The following is a 25,548-nucleotide window of genomic DNA, read 5'->3' as shown; positions in this document are numbered from 1 at the left end:
GCTGGACCTGCGACCTCCATTGTTCTATCACAATGCTCTAGCAGCCCAAAAGCAAGCAAATTAAATGCCGAATTGGTTGCCCAAGTAAACATCCCATGTATTACTTAACTGCCTGCTTTTCTGGTAATTCAAACATTGGGCCGCTTATCTGGAAAGCAGATGCTGGTGTACTGAGGTTGGTCACATGGGCCCCCCTTGGTGAGCATCTTCTTCGTCTCTCTGCCCACCCTCCTTAAAAGGGGAAATAGGGAAGATGCAGATCTTGGCTAGAAAATGAAAGCTCTTCTCTGACGGTTTGGCCTATATGGGGCATTTGCTGATGGTTAGAAAAAAGGAGTAGTCTGGCAGCTGGGGCTTAACCTTGGTAAGTGTGGAAATTTGCTTTCAGGCTTGATGAAAAAGTGTAAATCCTTACCTTAATAAGCAGCCAAGTTAAACCAATCTCTCAAGAAATTCCGGATAAAGCTAATAGCACCCAGTCCTCACCCGATGAAAATGATGGCTCTTGTGGTCCACTTGAAAATGTGAGGTTTTTTCTGGCCAACCTGGGTGTCCCCTGGTGAGTTTGTATCCCAATTTCTTTTGCCAGTGTCTTTACATCCCTCAGTTTATTCGCATTCTGGTTTCTCTCACAGGCACTTTCGCTATGGAGCCCCTCCCGTAATTAATCCGCTGGGCACTGATTTTCCTGCAAATGCGACCGTCCGTCCTTCCTATAGCATAAGCATCACTCTGAGCAGCGCTGTGCAAAACACCACCTTTGTGAACGTCACCACCCCTGCTGCCGGAGACTGGTTCATCGCTGCCCATCTCCCTGAGGCTGCGGGCAGGATCGAAGTGAAGGTGAGGGTCCTGGAGAGGGTCTCGGCCGTTGTACTCTGCCCAGTTTGTCTCGCCACAGCTGACCCGTCTGCTCTCTCCCCTCCTGCAGGGTTTCTCCACTCCGTGCCCCTATATGTTCCAGGCAGATATGTTTGTGCTCAGACTCGCTGATATGCCTGTTCTGGAGCCTGGTGTTGCCATGCCACAAACCGTCGTCTCGCCTGCTAAGGCGCTGCATGTCAAGTGAGTGAGAGCAGGCGGCAGAAAGACCTGGGGCTTTGTGGGGGTGGGATTTCCCACAGGTGCTCCTTGGGGGAAGCCACGGGTGTTCCCTGCGGGGCTGGAGCTTGGGGGTCTCTGAGCCTGTTTGCCGAGCTCCCTGCAGCAGTGCTAGGGTTTGCACAGGGAGCACACGACTGCCTTTATCCAACACTTCCCAGGTGGTCTTAGAAGTTCAACTGCAGGAATTTTAGTTCTTTGAGATGTTTTGTTTGGTTTGGGTTCGTTTGGGTTGGAATGGACCTTAAAGACCATCCAGTGCCACCCCCTGCCCTGGGCAGGGACACCTCCCACCACATCAGGTTGCTCCAAACCCCCTCCAACCTGACCTTGGAAACCTCCAGGGATGGGGCAGCCACAGCTTCTCTGGGCAACCTGCGCCAGGGGCTCACCACCCTCACAGCCAAGAATTTCTTCCAAATACCTAATCTAAATCTCCCTTCTTCCAGTTGAAAACCATTCCCACTCATCCTATGGCTGCCCTCCCTCATCCAGAGTCCCTCCTCAGCTTTCCTGGAGCCCCTTTAGGGACTGGAAGAGGCTCTGAGGTCTCCCCGGAGCCTTCTCTTCTCCAGGCTGAACCCCCCCAACTCTCTCGGCCTGTCCTCACAGCAGAGGGGCTCCAGCCCTCCCAGCATCTCCGGGGCCTCCTCTGGCCCTGCTCCAACAGGTCCATGTCCTTCTTGGGCTGAGGAAGAGGTTTCCCTTAGGAAGGATTGTCATAACACCAACCAGGGTGATCTAGTTCTTGCCCCAAAGCCCTAGAGACCGCAGTGGGTCGTGACTGGCTTGTGTTGAGAGTTCAAGCTCTGCAAACTGCTCATCCTTCCTCCTGCAGGGTCTTTGTTCCCAAGCACACCGCAGTGATGTGGCTTGAGCTGCGGAACTGCATGTCAGGCGAGCAAAAAGCGTGCGCCGTGCGGGTAGTGCTGGGCTCCATCACGCTGCCCCAGTCCTTCCAGAGGATCATCACCTGCGTGGGGAAGGTAAACTGCAGCCTGGCCTTGGATTCGCCTCCCTGGGAGAAGTGGCTGCAGATCATGGTGGAGAGTCTCGGCGCTGCCAATGCCAGTGTGTCTGTGGAGATGCTGGCTTCTTTCAGAGGTGGGCTTCCACTTTCTCCAGTCCTATGGGAAGGACCAGAGAGAACTTTGTGTCTACTGTGTCTCTCTTGGGCCTTTGGGTGCCTGGCTGTAGTGGCCGGCGTTCCCCAGCACGCTGGTTGCCTGGGCGTAAACTTGAGGGCTGAGATCTAGTTGTTGCTTTGGGGTCAAAAGTGAAGGCTCCAGCGTTCCCTCAAGAGGGATACTCCCTGGACCTGCCTGTTTTGGAAATGCCTGAAAAGTTCGGCAATGGTATTTTCCAAAGGCTGGTTGGGAAGCAGCGGCTGGCTTAAAATCTGATGGGGAAAATAGTTTTGGGTAGATGCCCCAGACTGTAATGATACGTTGACTATTGATGGACTGTAAGTAGGCTACAGACAGGAAACCATCTCACAGAGGTTTACTTGGGGTAATGTCTTGGGTTGTAGTGAGGAGATGTCACCATTTCAGGTGACGCCTTGAGACCCAGGAGGTCACGAGGTCCTTGTGACTACGATAGGCACCTTTGCATCCTCTTATTACGTGACCATAATCTCTATTTAACTCTTGGAAGCTCACCAACTAGGTACATTTTAAAGTTTTTCTCCTGCTGGGGGTTCTGCTATCTCCTCCACAAAGCAGAGCCTCATCCCTTGTCCTGGAGGGTGTTAGAGGGGAGCAGTAGAGTCTCTGGGGGGGATGGACAGGCTCCACCAGTAGGACTCCCAAGTGTCGCATTCAGCTCCATCTGCCGTGACGTGATGGCTTGTGCCTGTAGCTACGTTGGGTTGGCTTTTTCTTCTGCTCAGCCTTGTCTGCTCGTGTCTGGGGAACTGGTAGAGACTTTTATGCAGCCTGTGGTTATGGGGCAGCTCAGTGCTGTGCTCTGCCACTGGCTGGTGAGTACTCCCTGGGTATGTTGATGTGTTATGATGCTGTGTGTTCTCTTCTTCTGCTCCCTCTCCCCTTCCCAGCAGCTCCAGGGTGTTTCCACCCCCTGTACCGCTGTCTGCCTTCCATCAGCGTCCCAAATTGTGGATGCTGATGCTAGAGTTCCCCCTGCTTTTCAGGGGCTGTAGCCAATGCTGCAGTGCATGAACCAGCTGAAATACCCCCAGTTTGTGCTGTCACTTGAAGGTCTGGAGCTGCCGGGGCCCTGCCTGGGTGAGGTGCTCGTCCTGGCTGTGATGATTCCTCTCCTTATTTTTTTTTTTTTTTTTTTTGCTTTACAGCTTGCAGACCAGGCAGTACCAGTTCATTCCTTAACTTCGGCAGCCTAAACCAGAGCCAAACTGGTCCGAGACCGGGTAGCGCAGGAGCAGCAGGGAGCCCCACTCTGTCTACGGGAGAGACTTCACGCAATGCGTCCGACCGGAGGAGCTTCTGTCTGCAGAACCAGCCCGTCGTCCGTGAGGACCTGGATGTGGTGTCTGTGCGCTACAGGCTCTTGAATGGTCCCAGCGTGCCCGTGAACTCCCTCTCCCCGACCCTCCTCCTCCTCAACCTGAACACTGGCATGGACAGCGGGGGTTCCCTCGTGGTCAATCTCCTGCTCAACAAGGTGCGGAGGCTGATTGATGGGATTGTCTCCCCTCTGCGGGGCTTTGTCCCTGCTCCTGGGCTGGTTTGTCAGCAGACTCCGGGGATTGTAGGTACCGGTGGGACCATTTCTTTTTCTTTTTGTTGTCACAAAACACTCTGAGCCTGTTTTAGCCGCTTCCAGCATGTCCCACCTGCCAGCTCCAATTCAAATGCCACAGCTTGCTGGCATGTGGTGGCAGTGACGCAGAGGAGACAAAATGGAAAGCAGCTGCGATGCCATCTTCTCCACGGGAGCCTGGCGCCTTGCCACCAGGAGAGGAGACCGAGCAGGGAAACCCAGGGATGTTCCTGCCCAAGTCGCTGATTCCCAGGCTCCCAGTGACACCCCGCAATCAGCCCTCTGAAATTCTGTGAAAATTCCTGAGGGCTGGAGCGGGGCTCAGCCCTGATGTCCTGCTGCCTCTGATTTCTGCCACCCTGCGCTCGTGCTGAAGCCATGTCTGGGTGTCCCTGAGCTTTGGGGCAGTCCCTCAGGAGGCTCTCTTGCCTTTCAGCCAGCATGTGACACGGTGGCAGTGCAGGGTGAGGTGAACACAGCTTTGCCCAGAAACAGCTGCTGAATTGATGGGTGACCTTGATCTGCAGGATTTATTATCACCTGCCGGTCCCGTATACCATGGGCAGAGTGGGAGATGAATTGTGTGTGTGGGGGGGTGACATCGGGGTGCTCTGACGTGGGACACTGCTCTTGTTTGCGCAGACGTCCGTGAGCCTGGCCAACGCCACCGTGGTAGCGTGTGTGAGTGCTGCTTCGCCGGTGCTGTCCCTCAATGCCACGCACAACTGCAGCACAGGTACGAGAGATGCCGGCACCCGCCGCCAGCTCAGCTGCACCGGCTCGGGGCTTTGCTTTTCCACCTCCTGAGCTGGTAACTGCCTCGGGACTTTGTGGGGTGTCCCAGGGAAGCTGGTTTTGGCACGAACCCTCCTGAGGTCTTCGTGCTGGCACGTGCCCAGAGTGCTGGGGTGCAGGTGCTGGTCTGGCACCGGGAGTTAGGCTCCACCAAAGGAAGGTCTGGTTACCAGCTGGGGCTCTTCCGGCCTTGTTGGCAGGGGGCTTGGGGGTGCTCAAGGCATCAGTGATGTGAAGAGAAGCTAAGCTGTGCCCTGGAGGACTAGCCAAGCAAACAGGCTGTTCCAGGTGCCCTGTGCTCTCTAGGCAGGTACTGAGAGCTGAGACGAAAGGAAAAACAAGGGTTTCAGGAGCAAGGGTCCTCTCCATCCTCCTGGTGCCTCCTGAGGATGGGAGCAAGGAGCCACAGGAGCATCTGATTCCTGTGCAGTCGGTCTCAGCCTGAGATCGCTGTGGGCCTTTCTCCCCTAGTCTTGGCACACCACAGCTCCCTCTTTTTCTTTAAGCTTTTTTCCAGGGCTACCCTCTGCGTGTGAGCACGTCCTCCCCGGAAGCGATGCTGATTGTGCTGTACCCGCAGACGGATGACTGGTTCCTCTCCCTGCAACTCATCTGCCCAAAGGGCCAGGGGTGAGTCTGGTGCCTCGTTCCGCCTTGGGGCCAGCTCAGAGCACTCTGCCTCCGCATCCCGCTGCCCTTGGCTGGCATGAGCAACACCGAGCCCGCATCCTCACCGCCCTGCCGTGGGCTTCTCTCAGCTGGTAGCAGCTGAACTGTGGCTGTGGAGGGGGAAGGAGGTGGGTGGCAATGCTGACTTTCTCGTGAGCACCCAAGCAGCTTGTCTGGTGCCGAGCTGGCATGTCTCGTGCGGACTGTGGATAGCAGAGCCTGCCTGGATGAGCTTCCCCTTCCCCAGGTGGATTTTGAGGTGATAAATTGGTTAACAAAAATGTTGCTGTTACTCCTTCAAGGGTTCTCTGAGGTGCAGGCAGCTGTGCCCATACTTCTGCGGTTTGCCTTCCTGCTGGTTCCTTGCGTAAGGGGCTGAGCACGTGCTATAAGACAGCGCTGGCAATGCTGATCCTGGGTACCGGGGTCGGCTGTAGGGGTCTGGAGGGAGATGACTCCCTCCTGCACATCATTTTGGCAGTCCGAGTGGAGAGGGAGCCGACTCTGCTCCTAGCTCTTGGGAGGGATGGAGCAGATCCCAAAACAGCGGGGAGCCTGCATGCAGGAGCGTGGCCTGACCCTCGGGAGTAGAGTGGTCCCTGGCCACAGGGCTGCCCTGAGGGACTGGGGTACCAGCGCGACCTCCTGCTCTCCTTGCAGTGAATGTAACGCCGCAGAAGCCAAAGTGACCGTCTTCGCATACCTCACCCCCTGCTTCAATGACTGTGGGCCGTATGGACAGTGCAGCCTCCTGAGAAGACACGGCTACCTCTACGCCGGCTGCAGCTGCAAGGCTGGTGAGTGCCTTTTCCCGGGAAGCTTTGCCGTCCTTCCCAAGGGGAGGCCGTGTTTTTCAGTGGTGCTGTTTGGGCAGGGGAGCCTGGGGTGTGCCGCGGCTGCCAGGAGCAGCCAGGTGTCACAGCGCCTGTCCAACGAGCCCTCGGCACCCGTGGTGGCCTCTTCGGGAGCATCCTGGCTTTCCTGAGGAGTGACAGGTTCTGGGAAGCACAGAGCAGCCCAGGGGAAATGGGGAATCCATCTGAGGGCAGCTTGGATTTTGGCTTCCAGCTTGGGGAGGTTCCGCTGAGCATCCCCAGAGAGATGAGGATGGTGGCAGGGCTGCCTGAAAACGCCCGCGTCAGAGCCTGTGCCTCTCGGGGAGGTTTGTTGTGTAGGGTCCTGGTACGGGACGCGACGAGAGCAGGCTGCCGTCCCTGTCTGTCCTTTGCCATGGTGCTCTGCCTGCTGCCAAGAGCCAGCACACAGGCCAGCCCTTAGACTCGGAGGTGGAACATCGGTGTCAGCTGCTAATTATGTTAATGGGATGAGAAGACTGGGCGGGAGTCGGTGGTGTAGGGAAGATGATAGCCTTGCCCTGCTTGGGTGGGTCCCTCTACCTGTTCTCAGCAGAAGGACGAGACAAAATGTGGTTCGCTGCTGCCTTGGGCCTGAGCCAGGACGTCCCTGCCGTCTGCTGCAGTGCTGACGGGGGGGCGAGGAGCGAGGTGGAGAGAGCAGCATCCTAATTTCCCCCAGGGTTGCCAGGTTCTGGGAAGCACAGAGCACCCCAAGGGAACCGGGGAATCAGGCTGAGGACAGCTTTCTGCTGAATCACTCGGAGCGAAATGCCCCATCTGCATATTCGTGACCCAGAAATTAACTGGAGAGAGCAGCCTCCCTGGGCTCTGCCTGGCAGGGAGCCGGCAGAAGGGGCAGAGCTGCTGGCTGGGTTTCTAGTGGCACTGGAATGGGATGGATGCTACTTTTAACTCCGTTTCTTGACCATGGAGTTGACCGTGTGCTTCCACATACCCAGGCTGCCCTGTGACTGACCTCCTTTCCCCAAAAGGGAGGGTGTGGGCATCCTAACCTTGAATTAAAATAATTTAAAATTGAAAAAAAAAAAAGAAGCAGGTGAGTGTCTCAGCTCAGTCCTTGAGTCCTGGATACCTGACTGGTATCCAGTCAGCAGGCTGGATTGTGCCCTGTGGAAATGGTCACTCCCTCTGTCCTGCGCAGAGCGAGACGTCACCGTGGGCTGAGGTGGTGGCTGTGCTCACCCTGGAGAAGAGGAGTTGGAGGGGGATCAAATTGAACCTGCCTACAGGGGCTCCAGGGACCCTGGAGCTGGGTTCTTCTGGGAGAGCAGAGGGAAAGGGCAAGAGGCTGCAGCAAGGAACTTTCCAGCTAAATTGAAGACAAATTTTCCCTCATCAAAGCTGTTCAGCTTTGCATAATATCCAGATCTCCATCCTTGGACATCTTCAAAACTCAGTTGGGCAAGGCCCAGAGCCACCTGAGCTGGCTTTTCAGTCTGTCCTGCTGTGATAGGAGGTAGGACAGGAGCCCAGAGGCATCCTCAGTGCTGTGTATCATGCTCCACCCTGATTCCTGGAATCTCTAGGGATCTTGCACCCAGCTTACACCATCACCTGAAGCATCCGAGCCTTGAATCCTTGATGTACCACCAGCAAGTAGCACGTGCATTGAGTTACTGTAGGGATGAAAAGAACCAGCCTGGGCAGACCCCTGCTGTACATAGGATGGCCTCTGCTACGTGGGAACAACCTGGGGGATGTCCTCAGAGCAGACATGCGGCTCTGCTGGAGTTCCCCAAGAATTTCCACAGCAGAGCATGCGATGAGTAACGAGACCATCCTGAGAACAGGAGTGTGAGTGGCTGATGGAGCCAAGGGAGAGGAGGCTCCGTGATAAGTCCAGGGGGGTATTGCTTCTTCTGAGGAGTCTCAGTCTCCTGCTGGGTGGTGCGAGAGGACAAGGCAGGGCATGTGAGATCCACACAAGCCTCTCTGCTCCACAGGTTGGGGCGGCTGGAGCTGCACGGACGTTACCAAGGCCCAGTCTGTCAGTGCGCAGAACCTGGCCACCCTCCTGCTCACTCTGAGCAACCTCATGTTCCTGCCAGCTATAGCGGTTGCTGTTTATCGCTACTACCTGGTGGAGGCCTCCGTCTACACCTACACCATGTTCTTCTCCACGGTAGGCATTGCCTTTTGTCAGGTGCCCTGCCAGCTCCCCCTGAGCATCAGGGATGCTGCATCGGGCTGAAGTCCTTGGTGGAGCAATCCATCCTGGAGCTCCACAAGGAGCTTCTAGGATCGTTGGACAAGCACCTCCATGGACATGTCCTGCCCCTTCAGAGCTTGGCAGGAGTGTCATTTTCACTGGGCTCCTCCACCCACATTGCGGGTGCTCGTATTTGGGGGTGGGACCCCAGGGAGCTGAGGTGGGGTTGGAGCATTGCGTGCTTGAAGGGTGCTGTCCTCGGAGCTCTCGGCTGCTGCTGGGAGGGTGCAGGTTGATGGCTGCTCTCACCTGCTTTCTGTAATGCCACAGCGCTTGGTGGAGCTTCCTGGAGGCGCTGCCATGGGCTGAGCCTTCTCCTGCCTCTCCTTCCCAGGAAGCCTTGTGGTGCTGCTGGATTCGTTTTAGCCTTTGTTTTTGTCCCTGGCTCTAGTTCTACCACGCGTGTGACCAGCCAGGCGTCGCGGTGATGTGCATCATGAACTACGACACACTACAGTACTGTGACTTTTTGGGCTCTGTGGTGTCCATCTGGGTGACGATCCTGTGCATGTCCCGAGTGAAGAAGATCCTGAAATACGTGAGTGTCAGGTCACCCTGCGCGGCAGGGCCAGACCTGAGCCAGCCAAGCCACGGGTGGCCATGCTGAGCCCTCTCATGGCTGTATTTTAATGACACAGCCCAGCCTGGTGACAAAGCGTTTGTCACCCACTGCCACCTTAATTTTTAAACCAGTGGGTTGTTTTGTCCCAGGAGTTTGGATCGTGAACCTGCATGCTTGTAGGGACTGGGCTTGAGGGACTGAGATTTGTGGGAAAGGTTTGTGGGTCCTCTGGTTTCTGCTTCCGAAGGTGTTGCTCCTGAGTCCCGCACGCACGCAGGGCTGGGTGGCCAGGAGGTGAGGTCCTCCCTGCCTCTGCCATGGCTGGCTGTGCTCTGGCAGCTGGCGAGCTGCTGATGATAGTGGTGGTGTCTCATTCCCAGGTCCTTTTCGTCTTGGGGACCCTGTTAATTGCCATGTCCCTGCAGCTGGACCGCAGAGGGGTGTGGAACATGATGGGTCCCTGCCTCTTTGCCCTCGTCATCATGATTGCAGCGTGGGTAAGTAAGGGCAGCCAGGCAGGACCTGCTGCCCTTTGCTCCCCTCCAGGGAATGACGGTGGCAGAGCAGACCCCAGATGCCAGCCGATCCACAGGCAGGGCTTGATCTCCTTGAAACACCCGGGTGGAGGGGGCGCAGGGCAAGGGATTCACATTCCACCCCTCCAATAGCTGAGAAATCCCCCAGTTACGGGTCTCAGCACAGTCCCGCTGCGGCAGCGCCAGTTGAGCGCACGCCGGTGGCTGCAGTGTTGTCCCACAATGGCTGGCTGTTGCCCTTGCCCTGGGCAGGAGCTGTGGCATCACCTGCCTGCTGGTGCCACAGCTCTTGCACGCAAGAGATGGGCCCAAGAAGTGGGGAGGCTGAATTTCTCAGGGGCAGCAGGCACACCCTCTTGCTGGGAGGTTGGCAGAAGCTCCTGGGTCAGGCAAGGCTGGCTGTTTTATCCCTTCCTAAGCTTCTGCTTGGCTGCTTAACCCTTCTGTGCCCTCCAGGTCTACCACGGAGTGAAGCGCAGACACTGCTACCCCCCCTCGTGGAAGCGCTGGGTTTTCTACCTCCTCCCAGGGATCACCTTGGCTTTCATCGCCATCTCAGTATATGCATTCATGGAAACCAATGAGAACTACTACTACACCCACAGCATCTGGCACGTGCTGGTGGCTTCCAGCGTCGCTTTCCTGCTTCCTCCTCGGGACAAGCATAAGAAGCCCTGGGCCTGGTCGCAGAAGCTCACTTGTCGCTATCAGATCTGCCAGAACGACCGTGAGGAGCTCTATGCTGTGACCTGAACCGCTCGGCTCCCGGCGGCAGAGGCAGAGGGCTGGCGGGGCTGCTCTTTGCCTGGGCTGCCCGTCACTCGCACGTCGGCAATCCCCTTAAACACGCTCATTCACTGGCCGGGAGAGCGCAGTACGGACCAGGTTTAAAGAGGATGATGATGTGCTTGTCTTGCGAAGGCAAGGTTGAGGCCACCTCTGCTTTTCTGCTGGGATGGGGCAGGCTTTTCGTGGTTCTAGATCAAGGAATAGCCTGTCCCCCACTTTCCCCATGGCCCTGGGGGAGATCGCCACCCCTTCCTCCCCTCCTGCTGCATCCATCAGGCTTGGGCTTAGCCCACGCTGGGCTGGAGCCAGGGCTTCGGCTGCTGGGCTCCTCCCTGCACATCCCGTCCCAGCAGAGGGCTGTAGGACAGGGATTTCCCCTGCCACCCTGCAATCAGCATTGGAACCTAAAAGAAGAAGGGGTTTCTTCTGACCCTTGGGGGGGTGGTGTGGGGTGTGTGCAAATGCTGCTGTGGTGCTGATGGGGAGGCAGGGAGCTGATCTCAGCGTGCCCTGAGCCCTTGGTCACCGTCTCTGCAGGGGCCCTGTGAAACGGGTGGTGCTGCTCTTACCTACTCCTGATTCTGGGGGGGGCAAGAATGAGGCCAGGACTTGAGCCCTGGATTCAGGATCAGACTTGGCAGGAATGTGAAAAAAAAAAAAAAAACACATGGGAAGGTGCAAGAGGCATCAGCAGCATCTAGCCCCGAGCTGTGAAACCCACGGCAGTGCAGGGTTTAGTCTAAGTTTAACTTTAGCCCTTTGAGCTCATCTGGAAGGAGGCAGGCTGCTGCACTGTCCCCTTCTGCTCTCCATGTTCAGGTATTCACCGTCTTCCTCCCTTTTGTGGGTTGGATGTGTGCGTGGCTCTACCGGGGCAGCGTAGGGGGTCCAGGATGGTGTCCGAGCTGCCCGGCCCCTGCTCCTTCATCCTCCTGGATGTGCTGTGGGGTCACAGCCCCATCTGAGACCACCAGCGGTGTCCCACCCCAGCCAGGAGCATCGCTGTGGGCTCCTTTGCAGCGTCTGTCTCACCTTAGCCTTACCATAGGGCACGCAGGCATCGGAAAGCGAGGGCAGAAACTTGGCAACCAGGCAAGTTGTCTTCGCCCATCCTTATTCTGTAGATAAGGGCTCAAACGCATCGTTCCTTGCTGGTTTATTCCGGCTGTGGTCGGTCTGGTGTGGAGCCCCCCTCCACGGAGCCCCTCAGGAAAGAGCTCTCTATGAAGGATTTGCCTCCTAGTTTGTAGGAAACGGGTTTATTCCTTTGCTCAGAGAAGCGCCCAGCCTTCTGCTCAGCTCTGCACTTTATCCCTCCCCGGCCTCCGCAAGCTCCGACTCTTCCAGCGGACGCAGGACGAGTGAAGGGGGCTCGTGTGCGCCCAACCGCTGTCGTCCCCGTGTCCCCTGCGTCCCCCCCCGGCCCTTCAGCCGCCGCCGGCAGCGGGTGGCGCAGGGCCCTCAGCCCTTCCTCGGACTTTTATCACTTTTAGGCACTTTTTTCTCCCCCTTTCTCTCTCGGTTTGCACAGCGGCGTGGCAGCTCCTTCACGGCCGCGGCCCCCGGCCTTGGCCCCAGTGCTGCCATTACCCGAGAAAAGCAATAATTCCTCGCCCGCGAGGCGGGAGAAGCTTTGGGGCAAAAAATCCCCATAACGTGATTGTTTAATTTTGTGTTTGATCCTTGAAGTTCTGCTTTTGCCGCCCCGTCCCCCACCCCCGGTCCCCGCGACTGTTGGCCCTGGCACAAGGTTGTGTCAGGCCCCTGGGAGGGGTGTGGGGGGGTGTTAATTATTTTGGGTAAAATGGGCGAATTCTGGTGTCTGGGGGGAAAAAAAAATAATGTATGGGTTGTTGGGTTTTTTTCTTTGCTGTTAATACCTGTGATTATTTTATACGGTAAATTTTAAAGCTTACGGTTTTATAATTTAATAAAGGTAACGGTATTTGGGGGCAAACCCGGGGTGATGCCGTCGGTACTGGTGAGCAGCGAAACGCGGGCGCGGCGCGGCCCCTGCCGGCCGCCGTCCGTCCTCCCCCTCCGCGCCAGCCAATGGGAGGGCGGCTCCAGCCCCGCTTCCGGCTCCAGTGGCCGCTGGGAGCGGAAGCGGAAGCGGAAGCAGTCGGCGGCGGGCGGGCGGGCGGGCGATGCCGCTGCACCGGTACGCGCCGCGGCTCTGGCCCGCCCTGCGGCTGCGGGAGGGCATCTGTGCGCGGCTCCCGCAGCACTACCTGGCCTCCCTGCAGGACGACACGCCGCCCACCCCCGTGCACTGGCGGCCGCTCGGCGTGAGCTACAGGCGGAACCCGCGCACCGGACAGCGGGAGCGCGTACAGGACGTGCCGGTGCCTGTGTACCTGCCGCCCGCCGCCCACGAGGGGCTGTGGGGCGGCGAGGGATGGATCCGCGGTTTCCGATATGCGCGTAACGACAAGGTGAGCTTTTCCTTACCCCGTGACGGCGTCAGCGGGCCGGTGTGTCCCTGCGAGGGGGGCCCGGGCGCCGTTCTGGGCCGCCTACCCGGCCCTTGGTGCAGCCTCAGCCCGTTTCGGCGGGCGGCGGCGCTGTCCTCGGGCCCTGAGCGCCACCGGTCTGTGCCCAGCTCTCCACCAGGCTGCCCAAGACGTGGAAGCCGCAGCTCTTCGAGCGCCAGTTCTACAGCGAGATCCTGGACGCCACCCTCACCATCACCGTCACCATGCGCACCCTCGACCTCATCGATGAGGCCTATGGCTTTGACTTCTACATCCTCAAGGTCAGGCCCTGCACCCGGCGGCACAGACCCTGCAGGTCTGCACCTGCGCTGCCCTTGCTCAGTGGCTTGCAGCTGTCTGCTGCTGTCAGTGTATTAGTGCATGTTTAAACTTTCTAGCCTCTAATACCCCCTTGTTTGCAGCCGTTGGTATTAAATTAGCTCCAGAACAAATCCAAGGGATCTTTCCCCTTTCATAATATGTGTCCTGAGAAGCTTCTACAGCGTGCGGATAAAGTGCCAGTGTTGTCTGTCTGCTGATAGACTTGCATGTTCTCTCTTGGTGGAATTTAACATCAGACTTTATTTCTCCAGACTCCAAAAGCCGATATGTGCTCGAAGCTGGGGATGGATTTGAAGCGAACGATGCTGCTGCGACTTGCACGGCGGGATCCAAAACTGCATCCCAACGATCCAGCCAAAAGAGAGGCGATCTATAACAAGTACCAGGTGGGTGTCTGACTGTAGTTCTTGTCCCTGTGTCTGTAGTCATATTTGATGGTTGTCCAGACTGATAATGCCCTAATCATCCTGTTGCAGTGCAAACCTATGTTAATACTTGTGTGTTTAGGGTTAAGGGTACGGGCAGAGATCTGAACATCGTTCTGCAGGCTACTAATTGCTATACTGAGCCTTTATGAAGATAAAAGCCTGTATTTTTGCTGTGAACGAGGTCAGTGAGGGTCTGCAGTAAGTACTGGTAGGAGCTGGCACTTGCCAACAGCAGTGAGAATTCGTACTGACGCTGCAGCGAGGAGTCCAAACCGCCTGTGTGCAGCTTAGTTTTGTGTAGCTGTTGATGGTTGCCAGCATAGAAACACCACCAGCATCCACAGTCTGTGGAGTTGTGCTGAGAAACAGCCCCAGAACTACACAAAGGGCAGGTACGGCAGCAGACACGGCTGATCAGAGCAAGCAGGACCCTTGCTAAGGGAAAAGGAGAGAAGGGAAGCGGACTTTTGTTGCCAGAAATGAGGCAATAGTGTTTTAAGGTTTGTCTGTAGTAACATTCCCGCTGGATCGCATCATTGTGTGAGTTGGATTTGCATCTTAGTCGTCTCGAAATGTACCACCTGCTCCTTCTTTTATCACAGGAATTTGTGATCCCAGAAGAGGAGGCTGAATGGGTCGGCTTGAGTTTAGAAGAAGCAATAGAAAAACAGAGGCTCCTAGAAAAAAAGGTGAGTTCCTGAGGCAATGCTGAGCACCGAGGTGTCTTAGCTGCTTCAGGCTGCACGTCCAGCTGATCTGAGCAGCCTGAGTGCTCCTGAGCGATGGAAGTGGTGCTCCAAAGCTGCTGAGCAGCCACGTTTAACCTGGTTAAATTTGGGTGCCCAAAACCTGGGTCTGGGTTACAGTGCCTCGTAAACCAGATCCCCTGATGGGGGGAGAGCGATTTGGGGGGATGGCCTGTAAGTCATGGCCTGTTGTGTGAACATCTTTGCCTTTGGTTGCCGTGTGCTACCCTTCTTGTGCTTTTGGGACACGTGGATATAAGCCCAGGGCTCACTCGGTGGGTGACCCTCTGTTGCTGCAGCTCGCTTGTTAGAAGCAGTGTGCAGAGGAGCGTGCCCCCAGAGAGCTGCTGGGGCAGAAGGGCATTGTCGCCTGGGGGGTGGACTCTTGGCAATGTTTCCCCCAGACCCGTTGGCTCCCGTTGTGGCTGCAGCAGGAGCAGAGGTGTCAGGAGCACTGACTGCATGAGGCGGTGCCGGGCCCCGAACCCTGTGGGGCTCCAGCTCCTTCAAGGGGTCTGTTCTCCCTCCGTGCTTCAGTACAGCTCTGACTGAGGGAGAGAAGCATTTTTAGAAGGGAACCCTGGGTGCTACTGGTGGTTCCCATCTGCAGGTAGATGCGGGAAAGCTGATGAATGTCCCATGCAGGTCCCTGTCATCTTTGAGGCAGGGTTACAGAGCGGCGCAGCAGCTGTGTCTGGAGGAATAGCGTAGCAGGCTGCCTTGTTCGGACGCTGAAAAAAACCCATTCGCATCTTCCCCTGGCTTTAGTTGTTAGCACTCCCGCAGCACTGGTTCCCTGGGCTCACTTATTTCACCCCTTGCTGCTACTCAGCTTCACTCCATTTAAATGGTTTATTCTCTGCTTCGTTTCAGGACCCTGTCCCACTCTTTAAGGTGTACGCCGAAGAGCTCGTCAACCAATTGAAAGAACAGGCACTGCAGAAGCAGTAGAAGGAAAGAAACCTTTGGAGCAAAACCCCTGCTGCAGATCGAGCCGTGGGGGTCAGCGAGTCTTCTGTCTGAGCCAGGTTGTGTGGAAGAGGCCACAAGAAGAGGTTGCCCAGGAGCACGTTGCAGTTATCAAAGTCTAACGACCGCCTAAGTTCATTGAGGAACCATTCCTGTGGGCTGAGGAAAGAATTTCTGTCCTGTGGCCTCTGAAAGTGTTCTTGTAAGACTTAACGTGGTGGTTTTGCCTGTACAAATAGTTGGCTGCTGTTGAGAGCTTGATCACGGTATAAAATGAAATACGCGTTTTGGGAATATGAGTAAACTTTTCTCTGATACTCATTGCTCGTTAGTGTGTTATAGCAGGGACTGTGAGACGCGGTGGTGTAACTTAGATCAGTCCCCAGCCTCTGCAGCAGAGACGGTTGTGCCCCGAAAGCACAACCCCAACGCCCTGCCTCAGGCGGTGCCTGCCGGCAGGTGGGGCTGAGCTCCTCGGCCACTGGCCGCACAGGTCACACCAACCCCTTGGGTTCTAGCACTGATTCTCTTTGAAGTCAGTGTTTTTAAAACCCTTTATTTTGTAAAAATGTAGTTGAAGTGAGTGTTTGAGCCTTGACTCCTCTCTGGCAACAAGGCACTGAAAAGCACTTACCAGAATCACGTGCTGGTGGACAGCGCTGTGTAGCGCTGGTGTCATCTCTGAGATTCGTGGTCCTGCGGTGGGTTTCTGGCTGGAGAAAAAGCAGCCTCTTCTCCCTCTCCCTTCAGCTCTGAGGCAGGGGACAAGCGCAGAGCTTGCAGGACGGACCTCGTATGAGCCACATCTCTGGATTGTCACCCCAGGAAGAGACACGCTCCCCCTCTCTAGCATATAAGTGTACAAGTCTCGGTTTCTGAGCCACAGGACCCATGATAAGAGAGAAACTGGGCTGGTAGAGCAGTGCGTGGCTGGTCCCTTCTGCACTGGAATGAAGTAGGACTGCAGGGGAGCAGAAATTCCCAGTGCCTTAAAGATTTGGGAGAGAAGCACTGTGGAGGTGGTTGCTGGGCAGGCGCAGAGCCTCTGCAGGGCTGTGCTGGGTGGCTGGGGATGAGAGAGGTAGTTGAGAGGAACGTGACCTAAACGGTGGCGTTTCCGAAAAACCAGACTTCTCTGCTGCTTTTTGGGCCTGGGAATGGGTTGGAGGCCTTGCGAGGGGTATTTGAGCCCCCAGGTGAGCGTGGTGCAGCTGCGCAGCCCCGGGCTGGTTGGTCAGAAGCTGCCAAACTGGGGCTGCGCTGTCTCTGCACGGGGGCAGGAGGCTCAGCACTGCAGGGGACAGGTTGGGTGGCAAAAGCTGGGATGTTTCCAGCCTGCCTGTATGCAGCTGCAGCAAGTCCAGGCTCTCAAGAGCAAACTGGCACAGAAGGCTGCATTTGCCTAATTAATGATTTTTGTAGCTAGGCCAGCACAATGACATTTGCCTATCCTCTCCTTCGTCTGTAACTGAGCTGAGTGGGAAGCTGCTGCCCAGCTCCTCGGGGACCCTGACACTCTGCCCTCGTTAGAGATAATTAGCTGGGACAAGCTCCTTGTTTGACAGCTCTGCTCATCATTAGGGCTAGCACAGCTCATGCATTTTAATGCGGCTCTGAGCAAAGCTCCAGACTGTGGCTCTGTCCCGGCCCCCCTCCCTCGCTTCACTGGAACGTGCCGGTGCGGCTCTGGCCTCTCTGTCCCGGTGCGGCTGCGGCAGAGCGTGGCTGGCTCCTGCCCGTATTCCATCGCAGCCTTGTGCCCGTCCCCGAGTGCCTCACAGCTCCTCAGCGGTGAGGGGGCGGTTTGGGATCTGCTTCTCTGTGCTGTTGTAGGTATTAGTTACGTAAAATTATCTTCCAGTTGTGTGGTGCCGTGTCTTGCCCGTCCTTGAAGCTGACTCTGTTCATGGCGCATGCCCCGTCGGCAGGAGCTGCTGCCTTAGGAAGGTTTGGTGGGTGCCGAGGGGTAGCGGGAGCTTTCAGCCAGACCCTGGGGGAGAGCCCCCCGTCCCGCGGGGGGTGCTAACGGGGCACTGCAGGAGCGCAATAGGGGCTGCAGGAGCTTCTCCATCGGGGATGTGGTTAATCCTGACTTCTGAGTTGGAGCCCTGCGTTTTCTCATCCTGCATTTGCTGGGAAACCTCCCCCTTGCTCTTTTCCCTATACCTGTGTTGGATGTGGTTGGGAGCTCCTCACCCCCCCCGGCAAGGACACACTCCCATGGAGATGCTCTGCTGACTTGAGGAAAGCTGGAAGCTCCGCTCGCGGACCAGGGGTGCTGCGGCTTCAGAGAAAGCAAAGCTGCGAGCATGCAGAGGAGCAAACGTCTCGAGGTGGGGAGGGAGCCTCTCTGCAGCATTTGGGCTAGTTTAGGCTACAATGCTCCCAGCCAGGTTGCCTGGAGGAGATGGAGGAATTGCTCAGGGCCCGGGTTTTAGACCTGCCTGCTTTTACACCTGTTCATTTGCAGCTGTGAGCACAGAGAGCCGGATTCTGCTTGTGTGGTGGTGGGTTTTTCCTGTCGAGGTCGGCTCAGTCTGGCATTATCAGGTTCCTTTGCCGCCCTAGCAAAGGGAATCGGAGAAGCTGGTTGTTTGCCACAACAACATGTTCCCGGGAAGCCACAAACCCGCTGGTACAAATTGTGTGCTGTCACCTTGAGGCTGCAAATCCACCCCAGGGACAGGGGAAGGTCCCGGCCACCGAGCGCAGCTCAGACCTGAGCACCGCCTCAGGCTTCAGGGAAGGTCACCAGCCTCCCGCTGCTGGCCCGAGGCCAGCCGCCGAGCGTGTCTAACGCCAGCCACCGCGACCCTGAGCACTGCTGCCGCGGCAATCGCCAAATGGCAAATACCAACACGTGGGATGGGAGCAGAGACCCAGCGGCAGCGTGCAAGGAGGTGACAGCCACCCCGAACGGCCAGAGAGCCCTGCCCGGGGTCACCTTGAATTTGGCAGCTTAAGATAAGGCTGGGGGAGCAGCCGAGGCTGCTCAGAAGGGGAAACAGTGAAAAATGATCTTGGCAAGACAGCAATGAGAGGAAAAATCCCAAGGCGAACTGGCAGGCCAAGGTTTGTGCCCATGTCGTGATGCAGTTCCCGGGCAAGACGGCTGCTGGCTGGCATCTCGACTGCAGAATCTCCTGGTTGTTTTGTTTTCCTGCGCAGGGACTGCAGCCAGTGCTGGGAGGACTTCTGACGGGGCAGGAAAACAGGGCTAGTTGTCCAAACCCAACTGTAGCCCTCTGCCTGAGGCTTTCCTGCTCGGCCATCACGGATCATCACCGCTCAGCAGCGCAGCTGTGAGCACAAGCCGGGGCAGGGCTTGGGGCATGCACAGATCCCCCCAGACTGTGAAATCCTGAGCTCCCGAGAGACGCCCTGTGGAGTCGCAGCTGGGGAGGCTGCCTCGAAGGCCTCCTGCCGCAAGCATGTCTCGTGGTGGCAGCCCTTCCCAGTGCCACCAGGGCCAGGCAGTCCACGGGGAGGTGCGGAGTGGTGTCCATCACCCACCCGGAGCAGCACCGGGTGGTTTTGTCTGTCCGTGGTTCAATTGGAAAAGGGGGAGTGGCTGTGGCAGATGAAACAAGGAGTGGACACGGCCACAAATTGGCAGGTTGAGGTCAGAGATGAGGAAAACCTTCCCTCAGAGGCTGCCGCAGAGTGGTCAGTGGAGAGGGGCCATCTCCAGCCTTAAGAGTTTTCCAGGTGTTGGTGGAAAGAGCCATGGAATGCCAACAGTGGGCTGGGAGATGCCTGCCTGCAGGTATCAGCCACCAGCCCTGGGAAGTGAGAAGGTCAATCCAGGACTGAAAGGTTCCTGTTTAATTCATTCTTCAGGTAACAAAAATATGCCCTTCTCTTTAATTAGTCCCAGCCGCTAATATGAAAGTGCCCCTTGCCACATGAAATTTGGGTCCATGTGCTGGTTGTGTGTGGGGGTTGGTATTCAATCACCTCCAAACCCAACACTGCAAAATAATAAAGCAGAGAAAAGCACCCAAACTGTAAAAATTCCCCCCCAAAGGAGAAGCACCCAAACTGGAAAAGCCTTGGTTGGGATGGCTGGATGGATTCCACCATTAAGCAGGAGCAGGACGTGTACACTGGCTTTGCGGTTCTGAATTCCGATGTCAGTCTTAGCTGATTATCTTGAAACAGTATTTGAATTTTGTCTGTCTCACTGGTGGTCATGGTCACTGAGCCAAAAACCAGCTTGAGGTTAAGGCAGCCTTTCTCAACAAAATTCTTTTCTTACCTGTTTACATTCATGAATTAAACAGCATTTTACTTGCAAATTCCCAACAAACTCCTCTGTACTCAAAGAGTGAGTGATATTTTGGGAGCATTAGCAAAAGCAGCATGTCCTTGTCTTTCATGCCGGTCTCAAAGGCAAGCCTGCATCGTCCCTTGTGGTTCTGAGCTCTCGGTTTGGAGTAGCCATTGCAAAGGGACATGGTTTTTAGGAGCGCTGTGAATCACCATGAGCCCGGTGTCGGCACGGCTGGAAATTTTAGCCTGAAAGTCATCCCCATCCTATGGCATTTGTCAGGAAATGAGATTTAGAAACTCACTTGGGCCATTCCAGGAATCGCCTTTCCAATATCACTGCTGTGTTTGCTTTCAAATCAACAGGACTCCGTTTCTACCCAGAAGCTGGACGTGGGCTCTGTGGTGGCTGGGGGGATGCTGTGCTGGCCCCCACAGCTTTGCTCTCTGGCGGGGATTTGCTTCCTGGTGTTTAGAGGTGATGGGGAAATGACAGCAAAAGTCCTCATGGCTTTGCTGGTGAGTAATGTCTGTGACAAGTCGTTCTGAGTTTTTGGGGTCAAGATGGAGCCAGGTCAATCTCAGAGGGACACGGGGAAGGGCAGGAGGCCACGGGTGGAGACACAGGAAGCACTGGTGGGCTGTCAGGAAAAACTTCTTCCCCAGGAGGGTGGTGTGGTCCTGGGAAAGGGCCTGGAGAGGGGGTGGCAACTCCATTGTTGGAGGTTTCCAAAAGGACAGGGCGAGGTCCTGAGTGAGTGACTCTAGCTTTGCAGCCAGCCCTGCTCGGAGCGGGAGCTCGGACTCGAGACCTCTAGACATCCTTCCAACCTCACTTTGTCGGTGATGCAGTTTATAGTAGCTACTCCACCTTGTGAAACTCCCTGCAAAAGTGCCGTCAGCTTGAGGAGGAGGGATGAGTAATGATCTGAAGACCAGCTACCAGGTGCCGGCTGGAGGGGAAGAGCCCTCTGGGCAGGAGAAGAGGGAGTCTAATAGCTCTGCACACTCCCCTCCTCCGGGGTGTGAGCAGCTACCATCCTGCCTGAAGCTCCTCGTGGCATTCCCTCTTCTCCCACCCACCCAAGGAAGTATCTTGTGCGCCAAGCCATCGCCTCCAGGAGAAGTGGCTGCGGGCAGGGATGGCGGGATGGAGCCGTTGGCCGCGTGCTGGGTCACCGGGAGCCCAGCGCTGTGGAGCCGTGGACAACAGTCTGGCTCTGTGTCAGCATCGCTGGGGTGGTTCGCCTTTGGTGCCAGGTGGCCGTGCCCAGCAGAAGGTCCTGGTGGCTCTCCATGGGTGACGGCTGGGTTTCCCAGTCCTGCTGGTTCCCGACGTGCTGCTCGTCCCGGCCAGCTGCCCCAGCCCTGGAGGGGTTGACGTGGGAGATGGCAATGGCCGCTCATGTCCTAGCAAACCTGGGGGCCTGACGGTGGCCCCTGCTCCACAGCCCTGGGGCTCAGAGGGTGAGACCAGCCTGTGGCCAGGAGCAGGGCTGGCTGGAGCCTGGCTCGAGAGGAACATGGGCAAATCTGTGGTGAGCTTAGCTTTTGCAGTGAGGAGTCATAAGAAAAAAAAACCCAAACTCATCAAATCTACATATGCAAATACATTAATTGCCCAAAGCATCTACTCCTGATACGTTCCTGCTGTGATCTCTCCTACAGGCATGGGCTGAGCTGGAAGGGGATGGGACCGGGGGTGCTGGGCACACGGCTGCGTGTGTGGGGTTCCCTCCGTCCACTGCCCATCGTGGGCTCAGGTCAGGCTCCGCGGCTGCGGGAGGAAGGGCTGGGGGGGTGTGAGGGGCGGCCGTGCCGGCTGGGGACCGGCCACAGACACCTCTGCCTGGCTGGACTCTGCCGTCCGTCGGCGCACATCACCATTGCATGCGTCTTCCAGGTAGCCATCGCCATGGTAACGCTGAAAATGGTGCTGTTTCAGGCCGGTTAGAGCGCTCTGACAAACGCAGAAAATGGCATTTCTGAGATGGGAGCAGGGCTCTGTGCGCGGGGCCCCCACGGGGACGCAGCTGCTGGGAGAAGGTCAGCGTGGGACCCCGTGCCCCCAGGGAGGCATGTCCCAGGCTGGGGTGCAGGTGGTGGAGGGAGCCTGCAGGATGGGAAACGCTCGGGAAAAGGGAGCAGCCGCAAAGTGGCCTTCTCCGGCAGCGCTCCTGGTGTGGATGGGGCTGGGACCAGCAGGGCTCTTCCCGGGGACGGGATGTGCAAAACCAGCCGACCTCGGGGTCCGGTAGGAGGGACGGGGCAGGCGTTTGGGGGAGCTGCATCCTCCCCCCAGAGGCCAGAGCTGACCAGCACCGTGCTGGTGTTCCATAGCTACCACTGGATTCTTCATCCCTGTAAGGAGCACCCGTTCCTTTTTGTGAGGCCAGCTCACCGGCGTACAGCCAGGCTCGATTTTTTCCCCTCTGTGCCTTTGTAAAGGCTGAACTTTACCTGCTCTTTAATCCTCTAGGCAGGATTTTGCTTTCCCAGCTCTTCCTAGCCAGCCCTCATCTTCTCGCCCTCATAACCAGGTATCACCAACAAACCCGATCACCTCCCCTTTCCCCCCTTGGGGGCTGCCCTGCCCTTCGCGCCACTGCAGAATGCCCACTTTGTGTTTTAATCAGGCATTTATTCCCATGGGGACTTTCCCTCTCCTTCCAAGGCATCTTATTTTCCTTGAGAGCCCTTGATAGGGACCCTGAATGTACCTTCAGACCCCGGTGGACCTGCCCAGCTGGGTCTCACCTGCCCAGCAGGACGTGGGGTGACTCTGCCCCTGTAGCCCATCACTATCTGCATGTCTGCTCGTTTTATTCGTTAGGATGTTGTCCATCGACTTCTGAGGCTGGTCGAGGACCCTGAGCTTGATTAAATCCTTCCTCCTGAAAGCCATGCATGGATTTGGGAGGTTTCAAGTGGTGGAAAGACTTTACTCTGAATTTTAAGCTGCCTTGCTCCAGCTCTGGGAATTGAGCCTTGTCACGCTCCCAAAGCAAAGCTTCACCTTGGTATTTTCTCCTCTGGTATTTTCCGGTATTTTCTCCTCTCTCTCACATTGTAACCTCTTGGTCTATTTGACATCAAGCATCAAGTCTTGCCGCAAGGCTTTTTCCTCTAGAAATCATTAGCCGTGGCCTTTTCTTTTTGCAACAGTTCTCTACCACTGGTTTTAAAGCGTGGGACCGGAGCTGGGTGCTGGCACCAAAAAACTGGGGGAATCTCCTCGGATGCAGGTACCGGTTTCACAGGCTTCTGTCTGGCCAAGCAGTCCTGGGCTGCGCAGAGCTGGGACCTACTGGGGTGCGGAGGTGGGAAATCACGGGTACAAGGACCCACTTGTCCTGTTCAGCTCCCCTCTCCTCCATGAATGCCATGCTCTTCTCACCTCTTATCAGTTTTTCCCTGTTTTCTGCATGATATACTGCAGGAAAAGGAGAATTAGGGCTTTTGTGGGGCTCTGGGGAAGGTACTTTTGTAGGGAGTGGCCTGTGGAGCAGCTCTCTGCAGCAGGGTGCAAGACGGCAGGTCCCTTGCAGAGGGGCCAGGAGGCCCCAGGTGACAGCAGTGGTGGGAGGAGGGTGCCGAGACCCTGGTGTGGGAGCTAGGGTGGTGGGCACGTGTGGCTAAAGCCGTGATGGTGTGTGGCTAAAGCCGTGCTGGCTCCGGAGCCGGGGAGTTACCATGGGAACTGTCAGAGGATGCTCTGGAGGGCACGCAGCTCTGCTGGCTGGGCTCCATGGCCGCGGCGCCCGGTGCCCGGCCGCAGGCAGGAGGCTCCCGGGGACCTGGAGAGAGGGACCAGCTTGTCTTCAGCAGGAAGGAAGCGATCCCCTTGCAGCGAAGCCCCAAAGCGCTGTGCAAAGAAGCTGCCTTTGAAATAGAGAAAGTGCTGGCAGGAGAGCAGCCCCAGGCAGGACCAGAGCGCGGTGGGACCCACAGCCGGAGAGCAACCCCCCCCCAGGCTGTGCCGAGGCTCCTGGCCCTGGTGTCCCAACCCTCCCTGTGCCTTGCAGGGCTCTCAAACCTCCCCAGTGCTTCACAGAGCCCAGAGCAGGCCGGCTCCTGGCCCCAGGCAGGCTGTTTGCCCAGCACTGGGACCGGCTGTGTCGGCAGCGGCTGCTCCGGACACCAGCCACCCCCTTTCCCCAGGCTGCTCCCCTTCCCTGGAAGCCCTTGGTGACGACACTGTCACCAGCCCTTTGCACACCCAGCAGGGCGGCATCGCAGGCGTCACCCCCAGGGGTTGCTGCTGGCACCCTCCAAGCTGGCTGCTGTTAGGACACAACTTCACAAGTTGTCTTGACGAGGCTTTACAAGCCCTCCCCATTCCCCGGGTAGGGTGTATTTCCTCAGGTGCCCACCAAGTCCGTTTTGAGGAGCGTCTCTGCCAGCTGGCTGGTAGAGCTGTCAGAGTTAGTGGCCTGCCCTTTCCTCCCTATAATATGTGAAAAGGAATATAGTTATTGTATCTGCCAGGCTCCAGACTGCCCTCTCTGGGAGCAGGTAGGGAGGGCTGTTTGAGGATCAGCTGGTTCGTCCCCCAGTTCCTTCAGAAGCCCTGGAGATGCCTCCTCGCCCTGTGGCTCCTTGCTGCTTCCTCCTCAGCTGGTTTCGTGTTGTTGTCTGTGGTCACCTCTGTCTCCTCTGAGGTCCCCAGCAAGCAGGGTGGGATTCCTACAGTTCTCCCACTGAAGCAAGGAGCTTGGGCAGCATCTCCCAGTGCTCCTCCTGCGGCGACCCTGACGGACTCCTCCCTCTGGATGGCTGTGAGGAGGGAATGGGAAGATGACCTTGGCTTCCTTTTCCTTTCCCTCAAGCCCACCCTGTTCCTTTCTCGTCCTACTGCCCATGAGCTCTCTGTTTTCCCAGGATCTCTCCAGCCCTTAGGTTTTCCCCAAGAACCCCTTTTTTTCCCATTTTCCTGGAATTGCTGTTTGGTGCCAGTGATGACCGGTGGGGACAGAAGCTCCCTGTGGGTGCTGTGTGGGTGTCCCGGCCGGCGAGGCTGGGCTGGGCGCCCATTTGCTGTTCTCTGGCTGCAACGTCCATCCCTGGACCATGAGGATGGAGCCGGGACCCTGCTCCCACCTGCCTCTCGCCTGCAGGACCCACCCAGCCATGAGCCCGATCCTGGTCCACCCTCAGGGGTCTGGCGACAAAACCTGCACGTACCACTGTCCATCATTGTTAAACACCCTCCAGGAGTAATGAGAAGCTCCGTGCCTGCGGACCCAGCAAAGAGCCGCTCTCCATGAAGGTGGTGGGGGAGAGCGGGTGCCCCAGCATCCTGGCTGCCAGGTATGAGCACGGCCGGGGCTGGAGGTACAAGCTGTCCCATCCCGGCCAGCGCATCCCACGGAGCCGGAGAAAGGGCTGGCTGAGCTCGACAGCGCCGGTGCATGGGTAGAACAGGCACACGCTGTGAACGTGAATCACCAATGGCAGCATTGGGGAACGAGGGTGGAGGCGATGGAGGACCATTCGGCCCCATCCAGCCTCTCCAGATGAACCGGTGTGAAGTCCCCACGAAAGGCAGAAGCAGTTGCTGGTGGCCCACCACAGCCAGATCCTTGCACCCACGGGGTCTCCTGCATCCCCACCCAGTGCAGCTCCTTGAAGGAGGATGATGATGGTGAAGGAAAGCCCCAGCATCGAGGCATTGTGCGGTGGGGAAAGGCTGGCCGGGGGGAGGCAGCGCATTCTGAAACAGCCTTCAAAGAGTTTTCCTTGAGTATTGCTGCTCTTCAGGGCTTCCTCCTCCAAAAAAAAAAAAAAAGAAAAAAAAAAGGGGGGAAAAAAAGGTGACGAGGAAGAGCAATCTCTCGGTGCAGGATGAAAGCGGCCTGTCTTGACTATTTACCCAGCAATTATAAGTAAATCGGTGGTGCCTAACGGGGCCGGTTGCCATAGTGACGATGGGATGGAAGGACCAGCATTTGGTCCTGGCCGCAGCCAATCAGGCTGGGAAGCCCAAGCTGCAATATAAAGTAAAGATTCCCATCTTCCAGCCACGCACTTGCCAAGAAA

At 56.9% G+C, this 25,548-nt stretch overlaps 2 protein-coding genes across 2 annotated transcripts in view; both read left to right on the top strand.

The window, feature by feature from the left end:
- Positions 1 to 12,184, top strand: part of PGAP6 (post-GPI attachment to proteins 6) — a 19,612-nt gene extending 7,428 nt beyond the window's left edge. Inside the window, exons 3-13 of the mRNA XM_063344222.1 lie at positions 636 to 843; positions 932 to 1,065; positions 1,940 to 2,205; positions 3,416 to 3,744; positions 4,486 to 4,579; positions 5,145 to 5,268; positions 5,968 to 6,104; positions 8,129 to 8,307; positions 8,786 to 8,932; positions 9,337 to 9,453; positions 9,949 to 12,184. Of these exons, the coding sequence (XP_063200292.1) occupies positions 636 to 843; positions 932 to 1,065; positions 1,940 to 2,205; positions 3,416 to 3,744; positions 4,486 to 4,579; positions 5,145 to 5,268; positions 5,968 to 6,104; positions 8,129 to 8,307; positions 8,786 to 8,932; positions 9,337 to 9,453; positions 9,949 to 10,245 (2,032 nt within the window). The 3' untranslated portion in view covers positions 10,246 to 12,184. The remainder of the gene's footprint in view (positions 1 to 635; positions 844 to 931; positions 1,066 to 1,939; positions 2,206 to 3,415; positions 3,745 to 4,485; positions 4,580 to 5,144; positions 5,269 to 5,967; positions 6,105 to 8,128; positions 8,308 to 8,785; positions 8,933 to 9,336; positions 9,454 to 9,948) is intronic.
- A 205-nt stretch (positions 12,185 to 12,389) lies between these two features.
- MRPL28 (mitochondrial ribosomal protein L28) lies at positions 12,390 to 15,561 on the top strand. The gene is made up of 5 exons (XM_063344223.1): positions 12,390 to 12,716; positions 12,884 to 13,036; positions 13,349 to 13,483; positions 14,128 to 14,214; positions 15,145 to 15,561. Exons 1-5 carry the CDS (start codon positions 12,429 to 12,431, stop codon positions 15,220 to 15,222), a joined length of 741 nt encoding a protein of 246 aa, XP_063200293.1. The 5' UTR covers positions 12,390 to 12,428; the 3' UTR covers positions 15,223 to 15,561.
- Positions 15,562 to 25,548: the final 9,987 nt, after the last annotated feature.

The sequence above is a fragment of the Chroicocephalus ridibundus genome, chromosome 8 (assembly GCF_963924245.1).
Source record: "Chroicocephalus ridibundus chromosome 8, bChrRid1.1, whole genome shotgun sequence".
Taxonomy (NCBI): domain Eukaryota; kingdom Metazoa; phylum Chordata; class Aves; order Charadriiformes; family Laridae; genus Chroicocephalus; species Chroicocephalus ridibundus.
This window is presented reverse-complemented; position numbering and strand designations above follow the sequence as displayed.